The sequence below is a fragment of the Squalius cephalus genome, assembly GCF_949319135.1.
Source record: "Squalius cephalus genome assembly, chromosome: 3".
Taxonomy (NCBI): domain Eukaryota; kingdom Metazoa; phylum Chordata; class Actinopteri; order Cypriniformes; family Leuciscidae; genus Squalius; species Squalius cephalus.
The window spans coordinates 59,076,257-59,094,201 of NC_137124.1; the positions used below are offsets into that span (position 1 = coordinate 59,076,257).

The window sequence follows — 17,945 nt, forward strand, 5'->3', positions numbered from 1 at the left end:
TTCTTTAACTTTGCAGCACTACTTAAAGTCACTTAAAGTTATTGACGTTAATCACAATAAGACGCGAACAAGGACTGAATGCGGTGCTCGCAAAAGTGATTTTCTCATTATTAGGCTGCTGTCACTTTAAGACGAATGCACAGATCCAATATACCGATACGCATCCGTTTTCTTTCTCAATTGTTTACAACGCATAACCAACTGTGTTTCCGAGGATACTCGGAAGTGGAGGAGACTTGTTTTTTAGGAGGATGGTTATGTAAAAATAGTCACTTGTGCTCCTCTCGGTCAAACACGAGCGCATTGGAAATGAACGGGAGACGAGTTTCCTCTAGTGGAAGCGTTTGGTACTGCAGCCGAACAACATCTCACTGAAAGATCATTTACTGAGATATCAACCTCAACTTTGGAACATAACTTGTTTAGATTTATGGCTTTGATTTTCTCACAGTTTTATAGTAAAATATGTTTTTGAAAATATATATTTCATATCAAAATTGAAAATTTGCACATTTTTCATAACAATAAATGTAAAATTGTGTAACTTTCTTTCACTTCAGCAATAATCTGCCAAGTGTTGTCATTGAAAAGAGATCAAACTTCAGTCTGTCGCTCTAAAGCATTAAAGATTTACAGCACTTTAAGTTGGAAATTAAATTTTCAGAGGTATATGCTCAAAAAGTGATTATAAATACAGCGTAAATATAATTTAGAACCATAAAATCCCATAAAATTACAATATATTAAATAAAAAAACATTATCGAACTAAAACTGACATGCGAAGAGCACCAGAGGGTTAAATACATTGTTTGATCATGGCATAAATATGAACACTTATTGGTTTGTAAATAATCACAGTCCGTGTCTGTCCCGCAGAGCTGCTGGAACTGCGGCCGCAAGGCTAGCGAGACGTGCAGCGGATGCAACACCGCGCGCTACTGCGGCTCGTTCTGCCAGCACAAGGACTGGGAGAAGCACCATCACGTGTGCAGTCAGGGCTTGACCGGGAGCAGCGTCGTGCCGATCGGGACGCCGTCCTCCACCTCCTCATCATCATCATCATCCAGTGTCCCGCCCACCCGCTCCGAGAGCACTCCTCCGGGCCCGCTGTCCAGCGCCAGTCCTAAAGACGCGAGCTCATGTAGCGTTTCTCGCTCAACCACTCCTGCAACACCCGCTCTGATGGATTCCTCGTCCCGTTGACTGACGAACCCCGAATCCTGAACCACGTCTACTAGCGTTGTCAGAAGTACCAAGTCGGTACTGGAATTTAAAAAATGTGACGCTTTGAGTGCAACCGTAAACACCTCTGATTGGTGTTCATTGTAGCCAATCACAGACATATCTGATGAGCTCGTGAACTCAACGGCCAATCAGTGGTGATTACGATTCTCCTCAAAGCATCACTTTTTTAAAATTTCAGGACCGACTTGGTGCCGAAGTCTGTATTTTGACAACGCTAACGTCTACTGCTGCTACAGCATCTTTCATCCAAAACTAGCTGAGGACCCTCCAGCATTCTCACCCCTCCTCTAGTGATGAACCTGGCTTTCACGTCTACGTTAAGCTCTTGTGTTCCTCAAATCTCCAAAAAAGCTCAGATTCCTTCGCAAAAAGGTCTACTGTGCTACATTCAACATGAGCGGGGAAAGCCAGGGAACAGTTACACGTGTGTGTTCATGTTTTAAGACATCGCCTCAACACCCTTTAAGTGAGGTTTGCTCTGTGAGAACTGGAGAGGCAGGAGGGACTCGCACTACCAGTCAAACGTTTCCGATCGGTAAGATTTTTAATGTTTTTAAAAGAAGTTTTTTTATGTTTTGAAAAATAAATAAAAAACAGCAATATTGTTCAATATTATGAGAATTTAAAAACGGCTGTTTTAATGTGAATATTAATACTGTGATCAAAGCTGAACGTTCAGCATCATTATATTACTCCAGTCTTCAGTGTCACATGATCCTTCAGAAATCACTCTAATATGGTGATCTGATGCTCAAGAAACATTTCTCATTATTATCAGTGTTACAAAAGCTTTCCATTTCAGGGAAATGCTGTTCTTTGAAACTTTCTATTCATCAAAGAATCCTGAAATAACAACATTGATAATTTTCAACATTGATAATCATGAGAAATGTTTCTTGAGCATCAAATCATCATATTAGAGTGATTTCTGAATGAACGACTGGAGAAAACAGCTGTTTTTAAATTGTAATAATATTTCACAATATTACTGTTTTTTTTTTGTTTTTGTTTTTTTTTTTTTATCAAATAAATTGGTGAGCAGAAAAAAACTTCTTTTAAAAACATTAAAATTCTTACCGATCTAAACCGTTTGCCTGGTTGTGTGTGTAGTTTGGATTCCTCTAAACCGAAAGCTTCCACCACAGAGCAACTTCCTCACAACATTGCATTTCATTTTTTTGGCTTTAATTAAAACAAAAGAAACGTTCAAAAATCCAAAAGAAATAATGATAATGATAATAATAAGAACCTGTTAACTACCTTGCTAGCGAGCCAAGAAAATCTACACCAGACTCACCTCTCTGTACTGACGTGAACCCAAATGAATTCTACGTGAAAAAAAGAAAAGAAAAGAAAGAAAATGATCCAAACCTTTTTATTACACTGCCAAAGTTACGAAGAAGCACTCATCTTGTAACCAAACGCAAACAACTTCACCTCCTCCTCCGCAGAAACTGAACAAACAGTGACTAGAAACTCAGATCTTGAGGAACGCAAACTTTAGCCCGGATTCATCTCCGGGTCAGTGGAGTGACGCTTAAAAGCACGGAGAGAAATGACACGAAAAGGAAAGAAAAGGCGAGGATTAGCAAACGAAAAAGACAAAAGGAAAGACGAACGGCAACGGAACTGCCAAAAAACCTCAACGGATTGTACACTAAGAATGAGCCTTTTCTTCTGAAACATTTGCGTTTGCCGAGACATTTTTTTGTTGTACGATTTCACTCGTTTTTCCAAAGCATGACTTTAGAGACTGGCGTAGACTTGGTTCTCTTTTCTCTCGCTCTTTCTACCTCCCCCCTATATATGCTCATCCCTTTTGTCTCCTGACAGAAGCTCAAATCCACGAAGGGATCAAACGTCGCTTGTAGATATTACCTTGTTTCTTGGATGTCTCTTGTCTTCGATTTCTGCTTGTGTGCGTTCTCCGAATTCGGGACGCCATTTTGTTTTTTATTTTTTTTGTCTTCTTTTAGGTTTCAGCCGAACATTGGACAGAAAAAGACACTCTTTTAACGGGAGAGAAGCTGTGTTGTACCTATTTGTTGGATTTGTTGTATCAATATTGATGATGAGAATCCTCATGTAGAATATTTTATATTGCTCGCATTGTAAGACAGTGAGAGAACGGAGGTGCAATATGGAAAGAGAATTCAGCTACTGAATTGAACCTCAGAAAAACGGCCCTTAGGGTTACCTTATAATATAAATATACATATAAATATATCTAAAAATTACCATGGTAAATTAATGTGAATGTACATAGTATTTAAAAAAAAGAGGTCCAAAAATGAGTTTTGCCAAATAACAGAAACCTTTAAAGTATAATGTCTAGAATTTAATTTCTCTCCATTTAATCTTTTCTGTCTTGAATGATCATTTTACAACGTGTGTTGGAGGAAAAGGATTTTGCTGATGGGCGAGACGCTTTCGCAGCCGTAAGCGCGTCGACGAGAACGACATCGCTTCAACGACACGCCAAACCACTATAGACCCACCTGGCGAGTTCCCAAACTGGGATTTTAGGAGGAAAACCACTAGAATCTGTGTGAAACATTGCCATCCTTTGGGCCAAAGTGTCACTGCAGTGGTTCAATGTGTAACTTTGCACACACATGCATGCACATACAATCACAAAACCAACACTATGATGGTTCTCAACTGGTACCAAGCTTTTTTTTTTTTACCCGTGATCCATCCAACGTAGTAACAAACATAACATCAACAGAAGCTGCTGTGTGCACTGAGCAATGTTTGTTAAAGGTCAAAAATAGCCCTGTTTACAGCCTTTGTTTTGGTCAATTTCTGATTTATAATGGCGTACCCTTTGATACGGACCAAACTTGAAAGTCCTGTTTGTTGCTCGATCTATTTTGGTGTTGCTTTAGGTTTAATTTATCACATTTCTAAGGTAATATATGAACTCACCCTGAAAACATCAGCAACACATAACCCCAAACCAGTGGATACTAAAACACCAGTCTGATGAAGTAGGTGTCTCTCTCTCTATCTCTCTCTCTCCCTCCATTTTGAGGATTTTTTTAGGCCTACTAGCTACCTCCTGTTAACAAACCCAAATCAAACCACTAGCAGACATGCAAATCCAGCAAACCTGGGGTGTGTTTCCCGTCAACGCTGTACGATCCATCGTTGAAGAAATCATCTAGCGAGTCACGACTGTTTCCTGAAACCATATTATCGCAAATTGGTCGTTCAACCACGTTGGTTATTGATGTCACGCAGATGTTGGAGTAATAACTACTGTTAATGAATCTGTTTGAGATCGAATTAACGCTAGATTAACGCTCTATAAATTACAGACATGTATCTGAGGACTATTTCTAATTTTTCTCAGTTATTTTGCTTTATTTCCAGATTCAATCATCGGCTTGTTCTCACGTAGAGCTCGTTCACACATGCACTTCAATAACAACGTATGGAAGCTTGTTTCTGCCACAAAATAAAACATTTTAAAAGATAATTGCGACTTTTTATCTCACAATTTCGAGTTTACATCTCGCAATTCTGACTTTTTTTCTCGCAATTGCGACTTTATATCACGCAATTCTGACTTTATAACACATAATTGCGAGTTTATATCTCGCAATTCTGACATCTTTTCTCACAATTGTGATATAAAGTCCAATTCTAAGAAAAAAAAAGTTTGTTTTTAACCTCAGAATAGTTTATATCTCACAATTCTGACTTTCTCGCAATTGCGACTTTATATCATGCAATTCTGACTTTATATCTCCCAATTGCGACTTTATTTCTCAGAATTGCGACTTTATATCTCGCAATTGTGAGAAAAAAAGTCAGAATTGTGAGATAAAAAGTTGCAATTATTATTATTTATTTATTATTTAGTGGCGGAAACAAGCTTCCATAACAACGCTTTAAATCTCTTGGCAAACTAAGATGTAAATTACATTTGTATGTATCCTAAATATACAGATTGTACTGAATATCAGCTTGATTATGTTGTTCAAGATCGGGATTTATGTCATGCAAACATGAAACTCTTCTTCTAAACGCAGATCGAGAGTGTCGTTACAAACACACAACTCTGCGATGCTGTTTGCGAATGTTCGCTGGAACTATGCTTTCGGGAAACACCGACTCGTTGAACTGCCGATAACGATGAACGTTAGTTGGCTAGCGATGCTTTCGGGAAACACACCTCATGACGTTTCAACTATTCTCAAGGGTGTGATAGACTCACATTCATACGTCTGTGCCATTAAATAGATGTGTTATTATTGCGCTAGCTAGCAAGATTCTCGACTTTAGTTCACCTGACTGTAGAAAACAATGACAAAAATTAGTCTTAGAATTGTTGAAGTTGTACTTGCTTGGAATGTTTCGAGCCCCTGAACATAAACATATCTCATAAATATCCAAAATGATAAAAGCACAGACCAAAGCATAACCGCACACCCAATGTGTCGCATAAAATAGCTGACGGAAACATGGGTGACCGACTATTCCCATAAACCAAAGTGTACAAAAATGGCCATGTTGAAAGCACAAGATAAACCGTAAAACACACACATCGAGGGAAGAGATCAGTACTTGTTCCCGGCGTCCAAAGCATCAGATGACAACCGTCCTCAAAAAGATTTCATTGTGGGAATGAATGCATGAGTGTGAGTTAGAGATACTTTCTTTTTTGCTAAGGGACTTACTTGAATCTCCAGAGCTTTAAAATAACAAAGTTACGATAAACTCATTTCGAGCTTTTGCATTGTCTGCTATAGTCCAGAACTCATGCAAGCATACTGTGTGTTTGCAATATATATATATATATTTTTTGGCCATTCTGTTCTATAACCAAAACAAGAGCATGCAAATGCATCTTTACACTGTGTACTGTAATTCTGCTGTCATTCGGCATATCGAAAGGCCCTCGTTCTCAAAACAAGTCTCTTGATTCGGTCAGCATTTGGACACGAGTTCAAAGGTTGACATCGAGAGAGAGAGAGAGAGAGAGAGAGAGAGAGAGAGAGAGAAACGACATCCTACACATTCAGCAAAGTAAAATGCTTTAAAAAAAAAAAAAGGTTTGTCAAGTAGTCTGGGAAAAAACAGCTTAAAAGACCATTTTAATGTACATCACTAATGTTGTCCAGCCTCACTAATGCTTTATTTTGTCATTTTTAACATCCACTAAGGCTAACAGCAAAAAGTGTAACATGTTTCACTCAGAAACCAGGCAAGGCTGTAGTAGTAGAACCCTTACACTACTGTAAAACTGAACATGCGACGCACATGAGACACGCCATAACAGCAAGATTCATATTTCTGTACTAGCAACGGCTTGGTTTGATACGTTGATGATTATACTGTATTGTGCAATACATCATTACAGAAGAAGGCTTTGATTCAGTCGGAAAGGTTGGTGTGTTAAAATGTTTTCTTGTTTTCTCTTTCAAGGTCCTGTTATCATTCTCTAGATGATGTGAACTGTGCCAGGAGAGTTTTATTTATTTATTTCTTGCATGCTCTTTTCCCCCACTTTTGCAATTCCCTCGCCCTCTCTTACTGTGCGCTTTGTTGGACATGTGACGCTGTAAACATTCTAAATCAGGTTATTGTCTGTGTTGAGATCTGCGTATCTGTGTAATTAAAAAGACAGTGAAATATGACGAGTCTCTGAATTTGCTTCTTTTTCCACCGTAGAAAACCTTTCTTGTGGTGAAAATCCAGCTATGATGTTTTTAATCTGCTTTAAGACAAATCATGTGTAAATTCATAAGTCGACAGCATTGCTGAGTATTTCCTCCTTAAAACTGCAGTGAACCAAAGACAGTCTCAAAAACACGCTTTGAAATCGCTGGTGTTTCTGACGTCACAAACTACCTTGAAACCAATCAGATCAACGTGTGATCGCCAACCAGTGGATCTCTGAGCTGAGTGAGTGAGTGGAGGCGGGGCTCATTTGCATATTCATAGAACCACGCATACTAAATGAGGCAAGGGTGTCGAGTTACATTCAAGATATTTGAAGGCATCATTTTTTTTCAAGGAAAAACGTTTAAATATGTAATTGTGGTGATCAAAGATGAAAGTGACTTTAAAGGGACAGTTCACCCAAAAATGAAAATGATGTCATCATTTACTCACCCTTATGTTGTTCCAAACCTGTATGAGTTTCTTCTGTCGCACACAAAAGAAGATATTTTGAAGAATGTTGGTTAAGAGAGAGTTTATGAACCCCATTGACTTCCATAGTATGGAAAAGAAAGAAAATACTATGGAAGTCGTCAATGGGGTCCATCAACTGTTTGGTTACAGACATATTTCAAAATATCTTCTTTTGTGTTCAGGGTGAGTAAATGATAACATAATTTTTATTTTTGGGTGAACCATCCCTTTAAAAGCTGGTATGTCAGTGAGTTACAGACATCACTTTTAAGTTTTATAAAAGGAGGAATAGGCCTACTAACTGATGTCTTGCCATTAACCAGCATTCCTGATCAATGAAACTTCTAATGGGAATCTTCTACACATTCCTAGAATTCATTTGACTATATATAGGCATATATTCTTTTTGACTATTTTAAGGTTGTTCTTTAACCTCAACATCTCTTAGGGATTTTTACAGTCAAATATGAAGGTGCATAAATTTTGCCTTTTTAATCTGTAAAATCACAAAGATCCAATAAAAGTAGAGTTTTGATAAGGAAGACACAATATCCAATAGTACTTATAAGCAAATGTTTAGTTTATCCAGCGGATATTGGCATATTAGAAATGACAAAATCTTGTAAGGATTTTTTTGACGAGTACATTTGAAATCTCTACATATTTCAGGGGAAAAAAGAATCAAAATAAACTATTACAATGTATTTTAAACTAAATTCAAGTTTTTTTACTTAAAAAAAAAGTGCAATCACACCTGTTTCTTCTACACACTCACACATCGGGTTGATTAGTCAGTCAGGTGTGTTAGGTAATAGTTAAGGCTGAAGCGGGAAGCTGTTGGAGCTGATGTTGAAAACCAGCGCGGATTCACCAGGTAAAGTTTCACAAACTAAGGAAGAAATATCAATAGGCCTATGTCAATATTGATGGCAATAATATGGAATTAGCCTGCAATATCTGCATGTCGTTGTAAACAATATTTAAAAAATCGTTAAATATCACTATTAAGCGATAGAGTGTCACATGTGAATATGGTGGATAAAATGGCGGATAAAATGGTCAATTTCAGAATCCAGACTGACTGTTATTTCGTCCTTTCAATCGCGTTTAAAATTTATCAAAATGGATGCGCCATGTGCTGTTTCGTATCAATACAATTTAGTTCATTTATATCGCACAATAATCAACTAATACTCTAAAATCAAGAGACATGTAGCCTACACACAAGCCTACCTTCGTGCAGTTCTTTCCTATTTCATTCCTCTTGTTGAAAATCATTCGTCGAAATCGGTCGTTGGCAGCAGCGTGGCTTTTTTTTAATTGCACTGAACAAATCAATATTAAACAAAATAAAAAATATTTCTTAGTAACATTACTATAAATAACGTTTAATAAGCATTTAGTTTTGTTGGTTTTATTTTGGCGCTTTTCTCTTAAAGGGACAGATCACCCCAAAATTATTTTAGGACTTTATACACGTGGTTCTAATCCTTTATGAATGTTTACTTTCCCTCATTCTTCTTTTGTGGTCCACAGGAAAAAAAAAAAAAAAAAAAGCTTGGTGAAGAGTAAATAAGGAATTTTCTATTTCTACTACACTCTTAAATATATGGAGGCTTGTTTCCGCCATAGAATTAAAAAAAAGTAATTGTGACTTTTATCTCGCAATTCTGACTTTTTTTCTCGCAATTGCAAGTTTATAGCTCATATTTCTGAGAAAATAAGTCAGAATTGCTAGTTATAAAATCAGAACTGTGAGATAAAAAGTCGCAATTATCTTTTAAAATGTTTAATTCTGTGGCAGAAACAAGCTTCCATATAAATGTAGTTGTGAGAATAATTTGAAACTACAAAATATCATGCAGTCAAAATGAATTTAAGGTCATAGAAAAAATGTAACATTTAAAAGTTTAATAAGCATTTAGTTATATGTTGTTGTTTTTATTTTGGCGCTTTTCTCTTAAAGGGACAGATCACCCCAAAATCACTTTAGGACTTTAGTTTATATACGTGGTAATCTTGTTTGAAAATGTTTTCCCTATTCTTCTTTTCTGGTCCACCGAAGAAGGAAAAAAAGCATATGACTTGGTGAAGAGTAAATAAGAATTTTTTTTTTCTACCATACTCTTAAATATAGCATGTTTCAGCCACAGAATAAAAAATATAAAAAGGTAATTGCGACTTCTACCTCACAATTCTGAGAAAAGTCAGAATTGCGAGTTATAAAGTCAGAATTGCGAGATAAAAAGTCGCAATTATCTTAAAATGTTCTTATTCTTCCATATAAATGTAGTCCTGCTGTGTAAGAATAATTTTTAACAACAAAAAGCTAAATTAATTTTAGGTCATAGACGACAAATTCACGAGAATGTGATCCTGCAAGAGATGTTATGTTATGCTACCCATGAACAGGTTTTGTGTACTTAAAGGGGTGGTTGATTATGATTTGACTTTTCTAACTTTAGTTAGTGTGTAATGTTGCTGTTTCAGCATAAACAACATCTGCAAAGTTACAACGCTTAAAGTTCAAAGCAAAGGGAGATACTTTCTTTTTAAGGACTACAACAAACGGCTGGTAGGGACTACACGACATTCCTCCCGGGTTAGAGACATCACAAACCCTAAAATTTACATAAACCCCGCCTCGCAACAAAGGGCTCTATATGGCTCTGCTAAGAACAAGCTCTTGAAGCTCCGCCCTCATCCTCCGGCTCATTTGCATTTAAAGGGACACACACAAAATGACGCATTTTTGCTCACCCTAAAAAAGGACAACTTTAACATGCTATAAAAAAAATGATCTGAGGAGTATTTTTAGCTAAAATTTCACACACACACTCTGGGGACATCAGAGACTTACTTTACATCTTGTGAAAATGGCATTATACCACCCCTTTAAAGAGCTCTGTTTGTGTGTAAAACGTTGTTCCTTCAGGATCTGGATGCGATTGAAAGTCGTGAGAGCTGGAGATGGACGAGTCTGACATGCAGTGTGAGGTAGAGCGAGCGTTTCCCTACAGTCCTCAGGCAGGTGAGCTCCAGCTGGCACACACCTGAGCCCATCATCGCTGCTCAATGAGGCATGTCCCAGAAGCCCTGTCCTGTAGTCTTATCTAAGGACATCTCTGCTTTCTGTGACAAATGTGGACCCTAGTTCAACACGCCAAAGACACACTCGCAGAGTTCCTGGACCGTACTTTGGGAAGTCCATGAAATTTAGACTTAAACGTGATGTGAACTTTGTTCTAGGTCTATATAACAGTGGTTTTCAACTGGTTTGGCCATGGGACCCACACTTTCCCCTCACTCCCACAAGACACAATTTTAAATTCAATTAGACATGCTTTAATTTTTATGGAAGCTTGTTTCCGCCACAGAATAAATAAAATAAAAAAGTAAATTGCGACTTTTTATCTCTCAATTCTGACTTTATCTCAGAATTGAGTAAAATAAAGTCAGAATTGTGACACAAAGTCCCAAATGCGGGTTATAAAGTCTAATTGTAAGGGAAAAAAAGACTGACTTTTTTTTTTCTCAATTGCATGTTTACATCTCGCAAAAAAAAAAAAAAAGTTAAAATCTTGCAATTCTGACTTTATAACTTGCAATTCTAAGAAATAGTCAGAATTGCAAAATGTTATCGCAATTGTGAAATAAAAAGTCACAATTATCTTTTAAAAGGTTTTATTCTGTGGCGGAAACAAGCTTCCATAAATGATTCACATGCGCGCAGGTCACATGTTTCCTCCAGCGTCTCCGAGCGTCTCGTTCACAGTAAACGCTGCTTCACATAAACTCAGTTTCAGTAATGTTCATTTAGTAATGCATATAAAAGTCTGACACGCTTTGTTTCATAGCGAAGTGTTGCACTGATATCATTTACACACGTGAAGCGTCTCAAACGCCATCATATACTGAGTTTGTGTTGCTTATAACGTTTATCTGGGAAACGCAACGTGTGCAGTTTCATTCGTTTTAAACAATAATTTATAAACATACGCCAACACAGTGAATATCTCAATATCAAAATGTTTCTATATATGCAAATTGTTTATCGTGATTTCAAAATAGTTTAATCCCTTCCTCTGAGTTTGCATGTTTTAATGTCCACATGTTCTTGTTCAAGACATTAGTGGCTGTAGCATTTCTATCGGACAGAAGTGGCGGAATATTAAAGATTAAGTCGAGATTTGAGTTGAATGTTGTTTGGCCAATATTAAACAAGGATTGTTTAGGTTGGCGCCCTCTGCAGGCATTTGTTATAATACGTAATGTACATGCGTTGATTTTTTATTTTATTTATTTATTTTTCTATATTACATAATGTATTTTAAGTGTTCAATAAAATCGAATAATTACTTGCTTTTGATACTTTTTGAACCAATTATTATTGCCTCATTGTTATATATGCATTTTAAATTATTTTAAAGGCTATTGTTCACTTAGGTCTATTTTTATTACCAAAAAAAAAAAATCTGATTAATCATCAAAATAATCGACCGATTACTGGATACTAGTGACAGCCCTAGATTAGTTAGAAAATGCACCTGAATTTTGTAACTCTGTTGAATGAATTTTTTTTCTTTTTTTTTCTTTCTCTGGTTCATTCCGATACTAAAAATAGTGTCTCTGGTTACTGAACATAACCTTGATTCCCTGAGATGAGGGGCGAGATATTGCATCTTCTTCTGACTCCAGTCTTTGGTGTCTTATGATCCTTCAGAAATCATTCTAATATGATGATTTGATACTCAGTAATTATCAATGATGGAAACAGTTGTGCTGTTTAATATATTTTTTTGGAATACTTTTTTCAGGATTCATTGAGTAAAACGTTAACAGCATTTATTCATAAAAACAGCATTTATTCAAAATAAAAACATTTCTAACAATATAAATCGTTACAATCACCTTTTATCAATTTAACGCATCCTTGTTGAATTAAAGTACTAATTTCTTAAAAAAAAAATAGTTATTGTTCCCAAACTTTTGAACGGTAGTGTATATTGTTACAAAAGATTTCTATTCTAAATAAATACAGTTCTTTTTAACTTTTTATTCATCAAATAATCCTGAAAAAAGTATCTCAGGTTATAAAAAAATATTAAGCAGCACAACTGTTTCCAACATTGATCATAAATCAGCATATTAGAATGATTTCTGAAGGATCATAAGACACCAAAGACTGGAGTACTTGCTGATGAAAATTCAGCTTTGCATCACGAAAATAAATTACATTTTAAAGTATATTAAAAAAGAGAACCATTATTTTAAATTGTAATAATATTTCATAATTTTACTTTTTTTTTTTTTTCTTTTTTTTTTAACTGCAGGCTTGATGAGCATAAGAGACTTCTTTCAAAAACATTAAAAATAGTAATGTTTCCAAACTTTTGACTGGTACTGTATATGAAATTGTTTATGTGCCCTATAGCATCAGAAGATGCAAATATTGAGTGAACTGAAATCAAAAAGGGATCGCCTCGTTCTCGTGAACCCAATATGTATCGTTTCATCTCGTGAGTTAAGTGTATCGTCTAATAAACAACAAACAGTTGAGAAACACTGCTATATAACATGTACTACCCAAAAAAGAGTGTAATCTGTCTGTTATCATGCCGTCCTCCAGTGGCGAAAAACATTCGCTTGGCTGATTAATGAAACTGTGAATTATGTAGGGCGGACCAGGGCTAGTTTACTTCATTTTAAACTCTAATGGATTTCTCAGATGTTAGTTTTCTGTCTGAACACATATCTTGAGGTCTTGACTGAAAGCTATTAGGAATGCACCGATATGAAAATTTTGGCCAATAATCGATAATTCTTTATATCTGAAAGCCGATAACCGATATATCGGCTGATAAATCTCTAAATCCAAATTTGTATATAATGTTTGAGAGCCTGATTACAAAAACAAGTCTGATCATTAAAAGCCACGTCCCAAACACACAATTATAATGTTCCTATTATAATTTTATGTAGCCGATATGACATTTTAAAGTGATTCCAGTCATATTTCAAGCAATTCAAAATAGGGCTGCACGATATTGGAAAAAATATTACATTGCGATATTTTTTTCCCAACGATATATATCGCGATATTGCGAGCCATCAATCCAGGCTAAAGTCAATAATTACCATTCCATGTTATTAATAATTTCACTAATAAGCAAGCTTCATTACAAGTGACAAAAAGGCCACTTAATATTTTATTCCAGAAACATATTTCTCTCATAATTCGGTGAACGTTCTACACAGGACCTAACGTTCTTCAGGTTCTAGGACCTGAAAAATTATGTTTTCTGTGCTGATTCAGTGACGTGTTCATGTAAACGGCACCTAGAACCAGCAAAAGTAATGATTAATAATATGTAAAATATTACAATGAGACATTTTAATTGTTTATTAATTAATCAAGTGTTTTCTGTAAAGATGAAGTTGACAATACTGACTCGCGATCTTCGCAGCAGTGATCGGGAGAAATGCACTTTTCATACAGATTTTTTTTTTTTTTTAATGGTTCTTCTGTAGATAATAAATATATTTCAATTTTTTTTATTATTGTTATTTTTAGGTGTGTGAGGCGAGTAGGCTACCTTTTATGCTGAGTTTCGGTTCATGGATGATAGCTTAATCTCCAGTTCAGGCGCTGGCTGCTATATTTAATTTTTAATCTATTAAATCCAGGAAATTTGATAATGAAACACTGATTAAAATTAAGATACAATTAATACAAAACGAAATTCGTTTTAAAGAAAGGCTTTGTGCTTTCTGTTTGAGGTCTCTGTGAAAGTTTTAAAGCAGTCTTTTAGTGCCGCTTTCATAACGGTCGCGTGACGCGTCCGTATGTCATGTAACATTGTTTTTTCCTCATAAATGCGAACACGAAACGACTTTTTTAAAAAAGACAACCATCCACAACTGTATAACACTCCAGCAAAGTAGCCTACCTCTTTTTGGTCAACATCCTCCTTTTTGTAGACGAAATAGGCTAGTCCCAAACAGCTGATTTTGACTTTTTTTGCGGCGGATCCTCTTCGTCGCGCATTTTTAGCTATAGGATTGCCAGTGAATGTTGGCTGTGAGCGGTGAGCGCGGCACAGCGAACTAATCACTGTGCAGGCACGCGGAACGCGTATGTCACCCCAGCAAAAATCCATACAACAAACTCGTGTTTACTGTGGGCTACCCTGGTGCTACCGTTCTCTTACACTATGGTACTAACGTTACCCGTCACATCGCATGTTCCGGCGATGTGACTATCGCTCATTCGCACATCGCGATGTCAATGTTAAAACAGAATATCGTTCAGCCCTAATTCAAAACCATCATGGTGAACAGTGCCAACAATTGCATCTGAAGTGTCTCAGCTGAAGGATATAGCCCATTATTTATCGGCTTTAAAATATCGGACAAATTTTCTTATCGGCCGAGAACGAAAACATTAAAAATTAACGTATATCGGCCGATACCGATATGGTGGACGATATATCGTGCATCCCTAAAAGCTATTGAACGTTTCCAACATCAAAAACCAGGAAAAAAAGATAGTTCGATAACACGCAATGATCACTGTGGTTGTTGGTCAGTGATTTGAGAATAATAATAAAAAAAAACGTTAAGAGTTAACAAAAATCTAACAATTGCTTATTGTAAAAATACTGCAAAAATTATAATTAATGTGAAGAATACTTGTCTGAAGATGACTTTTTGATAAAAAAAAAAAAAACCTTTGCTTAAATATGTGGTTTTATTCAATAAACATTTTACCCAAATATCTGTTTGAGAATATTAAATCAAATATTCAGTGTTTCTTTCAGCACCATTTTTAAGCTAGTGTTTTTAACCAGCATGGATATCCAGTGTGCTTGTACAATTGGACTTTTGTCTTTATACTTACTAAATTATATGGCCTAAATATAGCGCTAGCCACGGACTTTCCTTTCATGTTTCAACTTAAATGAAGGTCATTATTTAAAATGCAACGTTAATATTTTATATGATTCTAATTAACTTTTATAATCTTGCCTTCCTCAGGATTGTTCTTCAATATGACCCATGAAGAGAGAATAGATTCTGATAGGAGATCTATCTATGTGGGAAATGTAAGATGCTTATATCAAGTAATGAATGTTTCCTTTAATGTATTTTAATCATGTTTGCAGTGTGTGTTTATGTAGTATTGTTTGACTTACAGGTGGATTATGGCGCCACCGCCGACGAATTGGAGATGTACTTTAATGGCTGTGGCCACGTAAACCGAGTTACAATCCCGTATAATAGATTCACAGGCCATCCAAAAGGGTATGTGTCCTGGCTGCAAAACAAATGATCATTTCACATCCAGCTTGTTTTATGAGTGTGTTTTCCCTGTAGTTTCGCCTACATTGAGTTCTCAGAGAGGGAGTCGGTGAGGACCGCCATGACTTTAGATGAAACCCTGTTCAGAGGGCGTGTCATTAAGGTGAGATGGAAATGCAGTACATGATGGGAATGAGGCTACGTTCACACCACAATTATTATTTTAATCTAATATTTTGCCTTTATTAGCACCCATTGTATCCATTAGTGTTGTTGTTGTTGTTCTTCTGCTCTTGAGCCTATGGAAACCTGTAGAACCGTGTGGTAAAATGTTGTGAAATTTGGCACACAAATAGAGCACAGTCTGAAGATTAACCACAGCCAATTTGGAGCCTCTACCTCTCTAGCGCCACCAACTGTCCAAAGTTGCACTCATGCTTATGCTAATAACTTTTGAACTGTAAGGGCTGGAAACAAAATAATTTTTCCCCTTCTGGTTCCTTTGTTGAAAATTCAACCAGATCATCTTCTGACTTCTTGAATAATGCGTGAACCATTAGCTGAGGATACCGGCACTGTTTTAGCACAGTGCCACCTAGTGGCCAGGGGGTATGAAAAATTTCTATTTTTGCTGAACATTTTGGCCTAAAATAAAAAAAAAACCAAAAAAAAAAAAACCTGGTCTGTTTAGATTCGTTGTAGCATGCAGAGTCGAACGATACCTAATTTTCCCATATTGCTAATTTTGGGCGTCAGCCATTTAGAATTTTTGTCAAAAAATGCTATTTTACAGGAACACATTGGTGTATTGTTACAAAACTCTAAGTTTCCCCAGCACCATGCCACCATAATGAATTGTAATTTGCCTATTGTAATAAAACTGGTCTTGATAGATTCCTTGGGTCATGCTGAGAACATAAACCAATTTTGCCATAATCGGACGAATTTTCTATCTGACGTTTTTTTTTCTTCTTTTAAAAATCTACATTTTCAAACTCCTCCTAGAACGTTTGTCCAATTTTCACCAAATTCGAGTCAGATCATCTTAAGACAATGTCGGCAAAAAGTTATGGATTTTCGTGGTGATCACAAAAATTCAATTTGGTCACAGCGCCACCTATTGGTCAAAAGTGATATGCAATTAAATCATAACTAGTGATTCTATTTTTTTTTTTTTCAGCCCTTTTGACTAAAATCACCTTAATATTTCTTTAATTACTCGTTGCTGTTGATCTGATGCTCCCTGCCCAGCTTAGCTCCTCTTTTTGCCTATTTCTAGGGTTCTTGGCCCTTTATTTGCTGCCTGCAGCTATATAATTGTTTTTTTCTCCCAATAGACATGTTCTGGTAGGCTGTTGCATGTGGTCACGTTTACAATTGCCTGTCCAATATGGGCCACATTTTAATGATGTAAACAATCTCACAAAAAAGCTGAAAATCAGAACTGGGCACTTTAATCTTGGTGTGTAAATGAAGCCATAGTGTCTACAGTGTCGGTTTCCTTGTAATAAATCTGTTTTTGTTTATGAAATACACATCTGTGTCAGAAAACCTTTTAATTTCAAACTCTGTGCACTAGGTATTGCCAAAAAGAACAAACATTCCCGGTTTCAGGACTACAGATACGTACTTGCGTGGAGGCTGGTCCCGGGGACGGGGATCCCGTGCCTCGAGATTTTACCCTTTCAGAGGCTGCCACTTCATTAGGTCAGTTCAGCCAATACATAACCGTACCTCACATGACATGGACCTTTAATTGTTTCAGATTTCCACTGTGGTCCGTGGTGGCCTTGCACTCTTAATATATGCTTATTCTCTAACTGTAATGGAATTACCAGATATTAAAATATCCACATACTGAAAAATGTCCATAATCCTTTCAGATTTGTGAAGCCTAAAAACTAATGCAAGTGATCATACTCGGCTTTCTTTAATGATGTTATAAAAATTGTACTTTTTGTTTTAGGGAAAATGGAAGAGCTCGTCCATGGGTTGATTCTTTTTGATATTCATTTTTGATTTTTCTGTTATCTTCAAAGCACTTCTTGGTGCTAATTAAAGTACATTCTGCATGAAGGGAGTTCAGTTTAGTATTATTATGGTTATTTTGTGTGTGTGTGTATCTTGTATGACACTACAGAAAGCGAAGACTTGATTTCTGTTGAGGGGTTACTATTTTATTTACATTTTATAGGATTTCTTTAAAATACCATGCCTGTGAGAGGCCGAAATGCCTTGTGAATTTCAGTACTTT

At 36.3% G+C, this 17,945-nt stretch overlaps 2 protein-coding genes across 11 annotated transcripts in view; both read left to right on the forward strand.

Moving 5' to 3' along the window:
* The window catches only part of cbfa2t3 (CBFA2/RUNX1 partner transcriptional co-repressor 3), a 77,529-nt gene extending 75,266 nt beyond the window's left edge, over positions 1-2,263 (forward strand). For 5 of the 9 annotated variants that reach the window (XM_079864996.1, XM_079864992.1, XM_079864994.1 and 2 more), the window contains one exon: positions 860-2,263. In XM_079864996.1, coding sequence (XP_079721122.1) covers positions 860-1,204 — 345 coding nt within the window. In that variant the 3' untranslated portion in view covers positions 1,205-2,263. The remainder of the gene's footprint in view (positions 1-859) is intronic. The other 4 variants (XM_079864993.1, XM_079864995.1, XM_079864997.1 and 1 more) reach the window with 1 other exon arrangement.
* Positions 2,264-8,168: 5,905 nt separating this feature from the next.
* On the forward strand, positions 8,169-17,945 carry pabpn1l (PABPN1 like, cytoplasmic). 2 transcript variants are annotated; one of them, XM_079865067.1, is made up of 7 exons: positions 8,169-8,264; positions 10,326-10,421; positions 15,428-15,495; positions 15,588-15,694; positions 15,767-15,854; positions 17,271-17,398; positions 17,658-17,945. In XM_079865067.1, exons 2-7 carry the CDS (start codon positions 10,361-10,363, stop codon positions 17,695-17,697), a joined length of 492 nt encoding a protein of 163 aa, XP_079721193.1. In that variant the 5' UTR covers positions 8,169-8,264; positions 10,326-10,360; the 3' UTR covers positions 17,698-17,945. The 2 variants fall into 2 exon arrangements, with proteins under 2 accessions (XP_079721193.1, XP_079721194.1); XM_079865068.1 differs by having other exon boundaries at positions 8,181-8,264; positions 10,312-10,421.